Source organism: Styela clava, chromosome 2 (genome assembly GCF_964204865.1).
Source record: "Styela clava chromosome 2, kaStyClav1.hap1.2, whole genome shotgun sequence".
Classification (NCBI taxonomy): domain Eukaryota; kingdom Metazoa; phylum Chordata; class Ascidiacea; order Stolidobranchia; family Styelidae; genus Styela; species Styela clava.
The window spans coordinates 19,160,842-19,178,251 of NC_135251.1; the positions used below are offsets into that span (position 1 = coordinate 19,160,842).

At 32.2% G+C, this 17,410-nt stretch overlaps 1 protein-coding gene across 1 annotated transcript; it reads right to left on the minus strand.

The window, feature by feature from the left end:
* Positions 1-218: 218 nt before the first annotated feature.
* Positions 219-12,351, minus strand: LOC120335881 (uncharacterized). Its single transcript, XM_039403501.2, has 6 exons — positions 12,157-12,351; positions 10,143-10,199; positions 4,619-4,692; positions 4,013-4,165; positions 3,261-3,390; positions 219-1,882 (listed from the first exon to the last, which is right to left on the minus strand). Exons 1-6 carry the CDS (start codon positions 12,260-12,262, stop codon positions 1,173-1,175), a joined length of 1,230 nt encoding a protein of 409 aa, XP_039259435.1. The 5' UTR covers positions 12,263-12,351; the 3' UTR covers positions 219-1,172.
* Positions 12,352-17,410: the final 5,059 nt, after the last annotated feature.

A 17,410-nucleotide genomic window follows, 5' to 3' on the forward strand; every position in this document is an offset into this window, starting at 1 on the left:
GGTACAAATACTCCCGGAGCACAGATAAAGCTGCTTATCATTATAACAGTAAATAATGCAATTTATCAAGTAAGAAGTTCGTAGCGCCAACGTCGAATCTACTGTGAAAAAGGGAACCACCAGCATATTTTAAATTTGTGGTGCCGTATCTGAATAATGAATTTTTCCAAATAATCTGAAAATTTTTGTCTTCTCTCGAATCTAACAAACTACGATGCCTAAGTCAAAACATTTATTCGCCCAATAATTCTGCCATTAAGAGATGTAGACCAATGTACGTTTTACATTTGTTGGAAGTTATCTTGTGTACGGATAATCCAATAAATCCAAATCAATAATCCAAAAAAATGAACTAGACTTATTGGTTTTCTATATTCAAATTTAATTAAACAAGAAATTAAATAAAACAAAGCAAATAAGAAATAACAATTAGAAAATGAAATAAATTAAGTAAAGTACGATATAATAGGCTAATTTAAACAGGAATTGATTGCCATGTGAAATATTAACAGAAAAATTTGAATGAACATGGATGTATGTGTTTGCTTGTACTTTTTCCAATTAATTCGGTTATTTGCGTTCAAGAATCATCAACATGCATACTGCCTGCATTAGTATATACATGAATCCGAAATTATTGTGATAAATCCAAGAACATAACACGATTCTTTTTAAAACACTTATTACAAGATTTTACTCCACAGTAGCTACCAATAAAAAATAGAAGGTTTCCAGGAAGATGAAGTTCAGTTGAAACTGTCGATATTACTTTACACCAAATTTACCCTATACCAAAATTTGAATCGCAATTTTTGAGTAAAGCCAAAAGACATTTGTCACTACACACACCTATTATACATTGTTAAAGAACGCGTTGAGGAACATAATGAGGGAAGTTAGTTGATCTTTATTTTTGTGAAACGTTTCACTACATTATAACAATTTTGTAGGGCGAAATGTTCAACAATATTTATGATCGTTAGGTGGTACTATGGAGGGGTTGTTTCCTGACGATGTTTGTGAAACCAGTAGCATCTGAAGGTGAAGTTCCTTTTAGACAACGTACAATAGGTTTTCAATTAAAAATATGATGATATTCTAAAATGTTGTCGGCTTTATATGAAACAAGAAACAATTCGCAAAGTAAAAATTTCAAAAGGTTTGCTCAGTTACTAAACACGTTTTGATAGTCTATTTGAAATGTCAAAAGAAATTGCGCGTTTTGTAAAAGTTTCTACCATACTATTCGACCTGTTTAGATCAATGTGCTCTTGTGACCTACACCGTCTGTTTGCGCCCATCTCACTGTTGTTGTTAGAGTCATATATTCTTAAAGTACGGGCTCTTGTCACCGAGGACCTGTGGCGATCATTGAGCGAATCGTCACTTAAGTGGGATGATTTTATAAGCTTTTGACGTCTACGGTCCTGGTCGGAATCTGAAGATTGCGTGTCACTGTTTAAATGTATCCCATTTGTGAGCCCGACTACTGCATTCCGGCGAGATCTCATGGGCGGTCTACCATTTTCGGGATTACTGGCTATGACATCAGTTGGTAGTGAGGCAGTAGATCTGTGAAAGAATCGCGAGTTGTTCCCGGAACTAGGAAAGTTATCAGATATTTCATCTTCATCAATTTTACTTGTCATAATGTCACTGATCACGTCATTGATGACGTGATGACGTGGTAATAAGTCATTATAACTATAGTTTCGACGTTTTCCTTGCATTCTTGGTATTCTGTCAACGTATTTGAAAGATTTTCCTTTCTTTCTCAAAGAACCATTGCTGTCATTCAAAGAATGGAATACTGCCATTCGAGTTTTGTAGAATTCGTAAGTATCTTCAAAAACACTGATCACGTCGTTCAGGCCGTCTCGTACTGTGAAAAAAATGCAATATGTAACAGCAACACCAAGTGCGAATTGTTTTAGAACAAAAAATCAACGAACAAAAATAGATAAAATGGAACAGATAAGCAGGCCCGTCGATGTTGGCGTACCGTGTAACTGTACTAATCGCAGGGAATATCCTTTTCACCGCAATTATGATTACCCTGTGTGAGTTCGCAAGCTAGAATCCCGTGAGAATGTGCGAGAGGATTGCTGGACTCATCTTCCCCGTGGCAAATTTACGTAAACGGTGGTCTGTTGCGGCTTCATCCACAATGCAGCCCATGCATCCGAAATCAAATAACTGACTAACCAATTCCATACCCGACATGGATTGGTAACAGACCGTGATTCGCCATATGATTGAGCCTTCTTATCGACGTTCCTATCCCCCGAGATAAACATGTAAATCGTTGTGCATCGTAAAACATATCGTTGTCCGTGTTGCTTTTGACATACCGTATTAAAATAAAGGGTAGAAACCCGTAATTTATTTCCAAATTTAGCTACCAGATTTTGATGAATGATAAATGTGACTCATCATGAAATTTCAATGAACAAATTAAAAGCGTGGACGGAGAATTTAGATGCCAGGTATGCAATTAATGAAGTGTTAATTATCATACTCAGGTGTGAAATGAGATTCCAATTATCTGACCGAAAATTGAATGACGATTTTACACGCCACAAATTCCATAACAATTCTCCTAAAAATCCGCAATATAAAGTCATTTTTACTTCAACTATGAATATGTTGTAAAAACATCAACTTGGGAAAAGAGCAATCAGATTATAATTTTGGAAATTCTTTCTCAACAACTTAGGGTTCGCTAAATTGCGAGTTTTCAACTTTTGGCAGTGTCACTTCAAATCAGTGATTATTTCGAATACTTTTGGTAAAAGACTTTTACATGAAGTCAAGTTATTATTTGTACTATATACATCATCATTTTTCCATGAACTTCTTGCTTCGTATATAATTACAAAAAAGCGATGCTCAAATATATGGGCACGACGTTCAAAACGTACCACAAACTGCACGACTAACGCAAACGTAACCGCCACAGGGTGCACACTTTTTGATAACGCAATCGCACACACAAAAAAACAAATTTTATAGAGCCCACAGGCATTTTACAATAAAAAGTAATACCCTTCTAGCGAAACAATTCAATCTTTGAACCCTGGAAATTTTAAAGCAAGTGGTCCAGCAGTTAATAAGAAAAGCAATTTTTTACAACAAGAAGAAGTAAAAGAAGAAAACGAAAAAGAAATACTATCAGCATGGTGACAATATAATAACACACTGACAAAATAATAACAAAACGTGCCATAGGTCCATTTCGTGTCCAATAAATTAAATCTTACCAGATATTTCTCGGAAATCACCTCTCAAACTGTTTGCAAGACCTTCGCCACGTAATCTATCAACCATTCGATCCGGCTCTAAGTCTGTTTTATTTCCAACAATAGTGATGACTGGTTCTGGTTGTACTTGCTGGAAAGGTCAAACATGAGGTTATACTTATATGCTGGTTGAATGGTCTAAATCTACAACACTTTTGACGTTTGCTGACTCAGCTGTAATGCATTTTCCAATAATAAAATATTTTAAATAAGAGAGTATGCTTGAATATATTTATACACAGAGGTCGCGCATCGGTACGAGTATGACGGGCCTGAGAACATCGGGTTTGATAAAAAGATTGGAGGACAATACGGAAGCGTTTGAGTGTTCTCATTCAATTTTAAAAGGCCAAAGTCCTGTATAAATATTCGATTTTATAGAACCAAGTTAAAATTCAAAAAACAAATGAGTTGAAGTATTAGCCTTCAAGCGATTTCATTTTCAATTTGTAATTGATTGTTCAATTAGTTGCAAAGAAAATAAAGAATTTTTTCAAGAATAACAGTAACAATAAGATGAAGCCCAAACACAAATATAACAGCAACAAGAATTGAGCAAAACGATATGTACACAACGTATTCAAATTGGATATGGAGAGATGTTCGTTCTATATTTAGATTATAGATAATAGTGGTCCAATATAGTACACTAATAAAACGTAGCACCTCTGTTAGTGTAGTCAAAATGATAAATTGTAATCTGAAGTACACACCTTGTGTTGGTGACTCATTTGCGCGATCGTGTGCGTGATCGTAACTTTGAACCTCGGAAGTTCTTCGAAACTTGTCTGATCATTAATAGCATACACAAGAATAAAAGCATCTGCCCATCGAATTTTTTCCTCCATCATCAACTCATTTTCTTCCTTCATATATAAGAAAAAAGATTATAATGTATGAACATGTAAATTACTAAGAATGATGGAAAGACCTCACAAAAGACACCATCACACGCTAATTTATTTATGTATCGTTTGAAAAAATCACTGGTTAGTAGCCCGTGTTGTGGGCCTTTTAAAAATCATTAGGGATGTATATCACCAAAACATTACAATTTTTTGAATAATATAATCGTCATTATAAAATCAAAATCTACTAAACTAGTTATTATAAATTCGTCTTGTTTTATTCGTATCATATAACCCCATGTGGATGACTGTGTGGATAGTGATATGAAACATAATTTGTTTGCAAATCCGTCTTTTACAATACGTGTAAATACTCAGTTGTAAACATAAATGTCAATTAATGAAATGTTAATTATCCATGGCCTCATACAAATGAATAAAACAAGTAATTAATTGAAAATAATTACATACCTGACCAGCTGTGTCCATAATTTCAAATAGAACGGGAGTTCCGCCAACAACAACGTAATGTTGATATATATTTTCTAAACAAAACAATATAATTAAACTTCGTTAAATACAAACTCAAAGTTTGACGTCACAATGTGCCGTGAGACGATACTCAAAATACACAAAGACTATGTCCTATATTTGAGCATTCAAAAATGTCTGAAAAGCCATGGATCACATAAAGTTATACTGATTCTGTGTTTTAAAACTTTGAATAGCTTGTATGCAACGTTATAGAAAAATAGCAATAATTTAATCAGTCGTTAGACCCTTCTAACTTATTGACAACGATGAGATTTCTTCTAGTTATACCAAGTTACAAGCAATCTTAGTTTTGTATACACGTAAGTTGCACGATAGAAATATTAAAATGTGTCCATAGTATTGAAACATCATTTTTATCTTCACATCTGTTAAATAGTTTGATAGCCAAAGTGTATGCATTTAAAAAAAAAATAAGGAGTGTCATTTAGAGTTACTTATATATATTTTTGATTTGGATTTTAAAATGTAGGCGGGTGGATCCAACACAAAACATTCGAGTTCATTGATTTTGAAATATTTTATGCTTATAACATTCGAGTACAGGCCAACCAGGCTGATGGCGTGTACATAACAAAACATTCCCACGTTAGATCACATGACCCTCTGAACCACAATTCAAAATCTTCAATAACGGCCGACTTGAAACTATTTTAATGGAGACAAAAATCAAAGGGAAAAACGAATCGGACTTAGATTAAAGATTATCTAGGTTTATCTCATTGGAAATTGTCACGAGGTTGCAAATTTGAGCAATCGCCCGTTTTGATGTGGAAATTGAACTAAAATTGATACAGGCGTCGTGGGTAAAACTCACTAAAATTTTTATGTTATTCAATTTCAAATAAAAATTTTGAAAGCTGTCAAAATATATGCTTATTATCCGATCACATGTCATGTTTTAACAATGTTTGGTTCACATACGTAACAAATTATTACATTCAAATTATGGTAGATCTGTAGTGAATTTTCGAGTTTTGTAAAAGTGCAATTTAAAAAAAATATGCTTCTAATAATTGGATGTTTGCACCCAACAATTTGAGTTAGATACGTCAGGCGTGTGGAATTCGAATAACTTTCTACTCTCATATTACAAATAAAAGTACTCAAGTGAAACCGGGATAAAACGTAGTACAATATCTGCATAAATATGTGAGAATGCGAAAATTACGACAAAATGAAAGAGTCAATTTCCTCAATCATTTTATGGAAACATTTTAATTATTTCTATTTATGCATTTGGTGACTTATATATAATAAAGCTACCAAATCTCTCTTTTCATAATGATGTGCAAAACTAACACAGTGTTCATATTTAGATACGTCAGGCGTGTGGAATTCGAATAACTTTCTACTCTCATATTACAAATAAAAGTACTCAAGTGAAACCGGGATAAAACGTAGTACAATATCTGCATAAATATGTGAGAATGCGAAAATTACGACAAAATGAAAGAGTCAATTTCCTCAATCATTTTATGGAAACATTTTAATTATTTCTATTTATGCATTTGGTGACTTATATATAATAAAGCTACCAAATCTCTCTTTTCATAATGATGTGCAAAACTAACACAGTGTTCATTCAACTCCTTTCAAATCTTAAATTAACTATAAACCTAAATATGATCAGCATTCCTGACGTGATATAGGTACTTCGTAAAATAATACATATCCTGATTTTCAATTTAAGTATATATTTGAGGTTGCATTATTTTGAATACAACCATATATTCGGCCTCATTAACTCATAAAAATATAAACATTGTCTAAGTTATTTTATTTCGATACTGCAATGACATCTTCGTATATATAACTCCTTAACTAGATAAAGTTTTTGTATATTGAGTTGGCTGTATATGTACATTTGGTTGGTTGTATTGTATATGTATATGCGTTGGCGGTATATGCATTTTCTTAGCAAAATTGGTTGAGCACGTTATCCTATTGGGATCATCTAATCTGCACACGTCACACGGTTTACTCTATATAAATACACATGACTATTTAACATTGTGCCAATATAGGCAGATATTATCGTCTCAAAATGATCTGTAACTATACACTCTTTGTGTAAATGATACGGTACCAGGTTGACAAGACACATCACAAAAACACAAAACTTGTCACAAATTTTTTTATAGTAACATGTGTGGTCTAATTCAAGGATAAGCAATGTTATCCATAGATTAGCTAGGTTCTCAATCGTGCTTGGATGAGAGGCGCCTGGATTCTAATGCTGGCTCATCCTCTATTGTTTATTTGTGACGCGTGTCACTTCATTACAATAGGTATCAAAACCGGGACTTAACATTGTTTTGATCAGGAGATTAAGTGAAATTACTTTCTCGTTGTGTGATCTGTTGCCCTCAAAATTCAGTTTATCAGTTTTTTGCATGATTCAAACGTTTAAATTTTTTTTGTAAAAGATATATTACAGATTTATATTTATATCACGAGCAAAGAAAGTTACAAAACGGAAACAATGAATCAAATGAACCGCAATGAGATTGTATATGAATCTTACTCAATTAGAATTTATATCTGATTATTTTTAGAGACGTCAATCTACCAATAATCTTACAATCCTGAAATATCTTGAAATGCAAACAAACTTTTGTTTCTTTTGACAGGGGTGGATAGTTAAACTAGCATTAACGTTGAGCGACTTTGTGGTCTAACGAAAACAAAAAAATAGATTAGTTGAACCAACAATTTTGGTAGTCTCGTTCCATTGACACAGGATATAGGAATTCATTTTATTCAGTTTTAGATGGCAGGACAACAGCTTCTGTCATTAAAATTTCGCTTCATACAAGCAAGGAAGATTTATTATTATTCTATATTTTCATTGATAAACTGAAAATTTATTTCCTAAATATAACCTTTTATAAATGAAAACATTGACATTCCATTAGGGATTTACTTTCACGTTTTTATAAATTAAGTTTGATTACCGTTTGAGGAATGGGAAAATAACATTCACGATTGCCGCATTTTTATAAAGAATTTGTGTTGTGGTTTTACAAAAATGATTCTAGAAGTTCCATTAAAATCTAAAGCTAATTTATTGTACAACTAATAACTAAGATAACGAGTTAACAAAATTAATATATAGCTTATCGGGTTCTAGGTGCTGTATATTTGTTTAGAATTTAGGTAGATACGATTGAATAAATGTCTTTAAAATTAGTGATATTTTATATCTGCTACAGAAGTAATGTTATCTAACTAAATTATCTATTAAATTGATACTTAGGTTCATATAATTACTTACAACGGAGTTCAAAAGTCATTCATAATACCCAACAATTTCTTTTTGCTAACATGCCCGACAGTCATTATATTTGTTTCATTTGATATAATGTAAACATAATATAACTAAGTGCTTTTAATATGAAAAATGAATCATTAACGAATGCAATATTGTAAGCCTTATTCCGCGTAACGTCATATATTTTTTAATTCAAGCAAGTTATACATGGATATAAATACACCCGATTTTTGACGTAAAAGTTTGCCAAACACACATCGACCCGATATTTCTGCTTCAGTATCGTTTGATTAATCGTCGGCATCCTATAGTTCAGTTTGATTTTCATTGGGCTTAGATTTTCCCATATACGGTAATAACATTTTGTCGTTTTTAGTAAATGTCACCCTTTAATTCAAAAATCAATAACGAACAAACTGTTCAACTTAACTTGTTGCAAATAGGACATCCCGCGATATAAGTAAAGGGGTGGTATCAAGCGCTTGTTGTGCCTTTTCCTCAAAATTGCTTGAAATAAATAATATCCACCCTATTAACACACACTAAATCGAAACTCCAGTACATATAAATATATTTTCATGTATATCTAAATACTATTTTTTTAGATTCTATTCCTGAAATCCAAATTATTTAATCTAATTTATTCGTATTCCGGATATGCTTGGTTTTAATGAGCTCAGATGAATATTGTGTATTGTGTAATCTTGCTTTATTTCCGTAAGCCTCTATAATCATTAGTGATTTGATAGACACCCGAGTTAATATGATTAATTCGTTATACAAACTTTATTTTTGATATTATCCACGACTCATTAATATATATATATATTTAGTGTTAACTTGAATAGATTAAATATGTTTATACGTGCTTAAAAGAACTTGGTTGGACACAATTGTCTGTGAAATCCAAATTTAAATTTCGTCACATTGTTTATAATAAATGAACTTTCAAAATAATTAATAATTTTTCAAACCATTTTTTTTGCTATAAATCTAAGCAGCGTTGTGCAAACAACAATTAAATTTTGTATACATTCGAACAGCACACATTTCTTCATAAATAATATCAAAAATGTTTCTATTTTGAATTATTTTTGAAATTTCATTGCTTCGGAATAAAACACGATATATGAGTACTTGTTTTACAATAACGCGTGACCTAAGTGGAAAACACACGGAAAGTTTATATGAATATCAAGTAATTTATCAAACTATTAACTCAAATTATCAAAGTTTTACTGTGTTCAAGTTAAGTACCGACTGATAGGGGCTTTTTCACACACAAATTTTCAATAATATCTTCATGATTCCGGTTGATTTGAAGATTTTTTTTTAGTTTCATATGGCACTTTCTTTCATAGCATTCAGCGTGTGGGGGATCGTAAGTGCATGTTGACACCCTGAACTCGAGTATGGAATTCGACACTTTATGGGGCAAGGCCTCCATTTTCGGAAACTTTGATATAAAAACCGCAATTTAAGTAAAGTTGATACTGCGTAATGAACTCGAATAGGGATAGTAAATACTTCAGAATAGTTAATTTTGAGCTTCTTGATATTACACTAAAACAGTCAATAATTTGTTTTTGGTCTGTCCATTTTTTGTCAAACGAGGTATGTAAATTTTTGACGTTTCAAAAAATTTTGTATTCATCCCATGTTAATATATACTTCGAAGTTTGTGTATTGGTTTGAACCGGTTGCATGCAATTTTACCCACCTACAAATTTAAATATTTAGTGTCACATCTTACAATGTGTTGTTTCAAACCCTAGGGACGAGAAAAATAGCGTGTAATGGGATTAACGCGTACGTTATAGATAAAACATAAGGATTTTGAAGCATTTTCAACAGAAAAGTAAAATTGTGTACATTTCATCGGATTATTTCTGCCTGACAGAGTTTCAAAATTAGAAACAATTACGAGATTATGGAAACATTTTTTGGGTGAAAATTTTGCTTGCTTTTGCAAATATTAAATTGTAACACTCGTGCTTTATATTTATCTTTGTGTCATTTAACTAGATATATACGAATAACATTTGTTGGAACATTGTCCAAAATCTAGTATCTAAATATTTCTATACCCGATTATATTGCCTTGAGGCCAATGTGTTCTTCAATGTTTTTCTTAGGCCATCGACGAAAGTAAATGATTGTTAGACTCACCTAAAGTAGGATCATATTCTCCAATGAATCTCTTTGTGACGAACCGGACACTCATTGCTAAAATAAAAAAGAAACATAATGAAAAATTAAGGTAAGATTAGTATTTTCTCTTTTTTTTTCTGTTTAAAATATCATTTTCAGAGATTCATTCCAGTAATTAACTAGTTTTGTAGTAATTATTTCATGCTGTTTCAAGTTTACCAGAAATACATAAGCTTTGATTCATCACATTTTAACGACCAGTTTAGACTTGCTTAAAAATTAATAAGTTGGTTAATTAAGAAGATTTAATTTATAGCATTATTTCGAATTAAAGAATGTGTTAAAGTAGAGGAGTTAGGTTCAGCCTTGTAGTTTTAGATTTATAGATAATATGACACATGAGATTCTTTAAATTTGAAGTTTGTTTCGCGGAAACTGATGTTTTCACCTTCCTAATCCCTCTCACGAGTGTTTATGTACCCACATACTTGAAAACCCAGTCTCGCACGAAACGACCGCGCGACTGATGCCCTGACATTAGTACGGGTCAGATTTCTTCCGAAACATAGCAGATTGAGAGGAATCGTAGCAGAACTATTCAAATAGGCGGAACTCAATTCATACGAACCGTTAGTATTTATTGCTTATTACAAATTCAAAATGTAGGAAAACATTTCATAACACGAAATTATAATGTCTACCTCTCTTTGGAAAATTGTGTACTCAGATTTCAAACAAATTTTCTGTCGTTACCGGTAGATTTTTCTTGAAAGGTAAATTCATCTGAAGTATTCGGTAGCACAAATCCCAATGTAATTGCTAAAACTCTTTTATAGCACCAAGTACACAACTTGATTAATTGAATAACTAATATCAGCAAGAAACTATACTATTGTGACAGGGGTGTGTATTGTTACAGTCATGGTGTGTCGTTCCATTGGAATTTAATTGAAATAAAGTACACGTGTTCTGTAAGATAGTTCACAATTATTTTGGGCAATTTCATCAAATACCTTTGCCAGTCATGAAAGATGCACCAAATGCTATTAAGTCAGTTGCATTTAGGAATTTTTATGTTATAATTCGGTATACTGCACAGGTGATTGGTGGGAGATCGTTTGGGTGACAGATGTAATTGAATTTGTTAAGCATAAGCATAAAGTATGCGAGTTGTGGCGCACTGGGGGTTGTAATCACAATTTAATTGAAATTATGTATATGTGTCGACAGGTATCGCCTTATTAACTTAAAGAGAAATTGATTTTAATCTGATGATAGTTGAGGATTGAGAAGGGACAATATCATGCATAGTATAGCAAGGAATCTCACCGAGACAGGTAAGGAGAATTTCCTAACAAGACAACTATTGATACACAAACAATCTATATAAAGCAGCATATCAATAAGTAATTTATGTTGCTTAGAAAATTTTGATATTATTCGATTAAATAAAAAACATAAAAAAAAAACAGAGAAATAGGAAGCGGTGAGCCAATCACGTCTATCCATCATCCTTATATGTATTTGATAATGTCACAATAACTGACAAACAAATTTAAAATAAATTAGCTGACTCGGGAGCCGAATCTAACTCTTACAAATAGTTTTTAAGCCGCGCAGAATATAAGTATATACTCAAGTTATCACAAGTTGTTTTTAATGTGAAATTAGAAAATGAATTTTCTTAATCAGACTCTTTAAGTGGTAAGTGCTTGTAAGTTTTTGTGGTGTGACTTTACTCACTCCTTGCCGTGAAGTATTTAATTGTTGATAAGTAATTATTACAGAAAAATACGTTTTGTTATTAACACAGTTTCTCAGTATATCGGAAAACACATCAGTTTGATTTAGCAAGCAGTAACACTCATAATCAGTTTGCTTATTTCTATAGTTATGCATCTAGCCTTCTATGGTCGACGCCATTCGACTTGAAAGGCTCCGTATATACATCCCCATTTCTATGTCTGATTTTTCAATAGAATCATCTGTACAAAAGGTAAAACCCTAATTTGTGAAAATTTAAGAAACTCACCAGTTTTCCCGACTCCGGATTGTCCAAACACTACTATCCGGAATGTTGGTACACTTCCAACTGTACTTGATGATTTTTTCAGCCGACGCAGAACCGGCGCATTCATTTTGTAGGAATATTGTTTCAAATATGTGAATATACTATACACAAATCACGCCAAAGAAACTTTATTTAAAATATATTCTGTATCGAAATAGAGATGTAATGAAAATTTTGTATTATTTCATTCGACAATTATATATTTATACAATATACAATACTACTAAACAAAGCAAGATATGCTGACTTACAGCGTTAAATTATCCGCGTTTTTTTGTTTCAATAGTCTAAAGAAAATGCGATTACTTTACATCATGCAATCCTCCAACAACTGAATTTACATACACATGACTTGGTTTCTGTGGAATGTCTTAATATAAACAGCAACTTAGTTGGGCGTTTGATGGGACAAATCAGATTTAGACCAATTGAAAGAGAGGATAAAAGTTCAACACTGTTGGTACATTATACAAACCGAATCAGAAATTTTATTGCACTATAAAACCTGCGAAATTCACTTTTTGGGATTAGAAGTAAAAGATGTTTTTTGAAAAAATGAAGCTAGTACTTTCCTTTGAGTGTTTGCTTTGGTTTGTTTATAGAGAGATGATTAGTAGCAATAATGCCACTGAACGAGTCATTATACTTTCTTCTAACAACATCTAAAATTATGTATAAGTTTAGAATATAAACATGTATCTATCCATGTATCAGAAATGCGAATCTAACGTTTATCTGCCTCATCCATACGACCAGTATACTTGAAATAAAGTCATTTATGAAAGTTGTCATTATTTGACAAACCTTTAACACTGTAGAAATGAAAACATGAAACAAAACCTAGGTATCAAGACATTGCTAGTTACTCGTATAGCATCCGCCGTCTTACAGCCATAGACTGACTACTCACTAAAATATATACCATTACTTTAAATGTACTTGTACAGAAACTAATTATTTTTTTTTCGGTTGTCAAATATATCGGCGACCTTCACCTTTATAATTATAGGTATTGTAATTTATGTAGCCTAAAGCTACCGAGATATTTTAAGCGCCAAGTGCGAAAATTTTTTAAATTATACATTATGTAAATATTTAATTAAATCAAAACACAAATGAAACTGTATATGATAAAATTACGCATAAAAATGTATGACAAAGACATAAAAATGCACCTTCAAATCAATCTTTTTCAGATATACATTTGCATAGTGTTAAAACGTTTTTTTCGTAATCTTTTATCCATATCTTGCATAATTTTTGACAAAACCAAAAAACGCAAAAGTCAACTTAAGGGTAAAAGTCAAAAGTTGTCACGCAAGGCAGATATGAAACATAATCAGATTCTTGTACTGTTTTCCGATAATCTGTTTTAGAAGAAGTTTTAACTCGACTTATTGACTAAATCCTTGTACTTAAAGTCTTTTATTTATTTGATCGTCAAATTCATATTACAATCAAAATTTGACATGATGCACAAATTATTCCAAGAAATAGAATCAAAATATTGACAATTTTCATCAGACCATAACTTGTTCCAAGGAATGTTTTATTGCCAGCAAACACATTTCTTTCATCGATAGATTAGAATTTATGGCACATAAATATAGAATTGCTGGTTTATGATACTTCGATGCCAGGTAAATAACACACACCTTAAGTATGCATTTGTGTTTGCATGAGGTGTTTTTGTCAAGTTATAGATTGTTAGCATGGTAATTTTAGTAATTTGACTCTTATGTTATTGCTGACCGAGCTAAACATAAATAACTCATATTCGTAGCATAACCGTATTTCAAACTCTAGAGTCTAGTAGACATACTTGGCTGAGAATGAGTATTGAGGTTAATCAAACTGAGCAGGTTGGACAATAGAAAAATAAAAATATCAGCTTTTTTAGTTATTTACAGCAATAAAACATTTGTCCTGCCATAAATGATTTTGCACTTTGTTCTGACATTAAATCACTTATCGCCAAACAAGACTAGCACTATAAAAATGTTTTGTGGGATTTTTACATACGTAAATACTGTTTGAATATCTTTAAATATAATTTTTTTATTCCGGATGTCTTCTTTCACCTTTCACCAACTTTGATTATGATTGAATGATTTTACATTGCTTAGTTGTAAACTATACATGGTTAACAACATCAAAAAAAGAAATTGTTGTAAAACCAATTCTCGATAAAACTTAATGTATTTTAAGTTATTGCATTGAAGCACAGTCGTAACAAATATTGACAGTTTTCAAATAAAAAAAAAAATGAAATTCATAGAAAAAGAATGTTATAGTGTTTTGATCAGATGCTGACAACCTTCTCTCGGACTCATTAAATTTTATATTCACTTATTTGTCGAAGAGTTTTACCAATAAAACTGTGGACAAAAACGGTCACAGATATGCTGAAGGGTGAGCTACATATATATTACACTACTACCATAAATCAGGCAGATCCAATACATTAAGCTGATAACAAAAGTTGAAAACAGCGTGTGGTCTTAAAAATAGCAGAACGGGTATAACCGATGACCTCGCCACATTTTTTGGTCGTTCAATTACTTCCCAGCAATTGTTATGAGATGAATTTGATATGGGGTTAAAAAAACGGAAAAAACTTTAACCGAAACAAAAAACACATAAATGCTGCCAAAAAGGATAAAATTCCAAGACCAAAACTATTTCACAATAAACGTCTTTTTTGAATATATGAAGCCTGCCATAGTTTCCTATGATCCAGAGAAAACTTTTATATAAGCGTCATTTATAAAACAGTAACATAATTTTCCTGTGTTTCTTATTCGGTTTCTGCAAGGAAGCTAATAAAAACATCAACGCTACGATGAAACAATGTTCACCTGCAGATAAGAATAACTACACAACTGATGCATTCAACTACCCAACCACAACAGAGAATATCAGAAATTCAACGAATCATTTTTGTACCGTGCGCCATAATACAACAGTTTATGCAGATAATCTAATCAGATAAATTTTTGGGTAAAGGTGGTAGATGTGGTCTGCTATGTACGTCATAACACCATCGTTGACGAAAGTACCGATTGGTTTCTGCAACAAACAAAGCCTGACCACAAAAGTTCATAAGGTCATTAGGGTAAAATCTGTGACTATGACAGTATGGCGCAAATTGTTCGTAAATTTGCAAATGAAAGATTCATATGTAAAAAGTCTTTTTTCATCATACACCACCATATTTGAAATATGTCTACAAGGTACGCACAAATTGAAGAAGCAATAATATGCCGAGGTCTTTTCACCTTCGTATCAAAACGTCTTCTACTGAGTGTAATTCACCTGTTCATATCATAAACAGAAATTTTCATAGTCAGCACATCTTTTCACCTAAAGACAACCTTCATCTTATTTTCGTTTCTCTTTTTCTAACCTGATCCCTCTCAGATTTGAAAGTGTTTTGAAAAGCCCAATCATAGTCACCATTTTTCTGTATATCAATCTTAGACACTCTTTCACTTTCTGACAATATTTGCCATAAAGAGAAATTGGAAAGTATCCGCATTAAACAGACGACAGGATTAATAAAGAAAACAAACATTCACAAGTTTGCTTGGTAACATTCCTTTTAAAGCTTAAGTGTTTCACGTAGAGTTACAATAAAGAAATTTTGGTATCAGAATGACCCTCGAAACCTCTCTATTCAAGTGTCAAAGCATACATAGGATTTGATGAAGCGTCAGTTAAGACGGGTTCTCTTGACAAATGACGTTAAAGAAAGTGTTTTTATCAGGAATTAATAATGAATAATAGTAAAAAAAAATAAAAACTCAGATTCTAAATAGTAATTTTCGAAAAGCAATTTAATATTATTTTAAATGCAATGGATTATAATCTATTAACAATCAAATTGTTATTTACGAAATATATTTCATACACGATATACCCATTTTTTTTATGAATTTCGTAAACCCAGTAGCTTGGAGTGACAAAATTATTTGAGAAGCACCCCCCTTGAAAATTTGAATAATTGAGTTTTAACAAATCCCGTGAACTATACAGAATTTGTCGAACATTTTTCACTATTTTAGTTTCAGTTTTATTTCATTTTCAAGTGCAGGCAGTTTTATGTAATAAATTAGCAGCTTCTCAAAACGAAAGATTTTTTTATATGGCTTTGTTCAGAGTGACCGCGGCGTTGTATATATGAATATATTTTAAGCTAGACAAAATGCGGGATGTTATAAGAAACAACGACACCTTTGAAAGTAAATATCGCTTTTGGCATCTTCGAATTTAGAAATGTTTGGCTCAAATTTTGAGATAACGTTGTTCATTAAACATCAGCGACAAATTCGAACCTAATTGAAAATTTATGTTTCGCAGATGTAGATAACGACGAGTGCTTACTTAATACAAGACAGAGGCAAAACAACATACAGTCTCACACGTCTTGCCACAAAGTACACAATATCACGCTGTTCATGATTCCAGCCCGATCTGATTCACCATAGTTTCATGGTAATTAAAAATCATACACATATCTTGATCAAGGTAAAAATAAAAAATAAAAAACAAGGACGATTGGCGAGGTATAGCAATAAATTGATACAATCTTACAATTACAAGATAAACCAGTAAATTTTGTATATTACCTAAATGTTAAAAGTCGACGTTATATTATTTACTTTATGGATTTCTAAAGCTTCGAACGGCGATAATAATGCCATGTAAACAATATGTTCCTCAGCTTTGCATTTTAAGGAGCGGGTGTTTCGACAATAAGAGGGTGGTAAATTTTTTTTATTAGTGATAAAACTATTTGTAACTTATAAAAATGATTCATGTATATGACCCATCATCTGCACCGGCACATCAGCCACTTTCTCGATATTTTCATTAATGTTGAGAAATAAAGTGTGGTGTCACCTCAAATTTATTAGGTTAATCACTGTTAGGAAAGCAGCACAGATGCATTTAAGTGTTACACTACAAGCCTTGGTGTGGTAACTATAGTTACTGAATCACTGACTGGAAGCGTAAGACTTAGCGTAAAACTTCACCCATACGTGATTTACCTGCAACCTGATCCTTTTCGTCAGCAGTTGCAGGTATTTTTATCAAACAAAAGTCCACTCACTCCGTGTTGTGTAAAATGATGCCGTAAGCATCCGCGAAGTAACAAAATGGGTTCAATGAAACACGTCACGACTTCACGGCTCGCATGTGACAAAATCCTGCT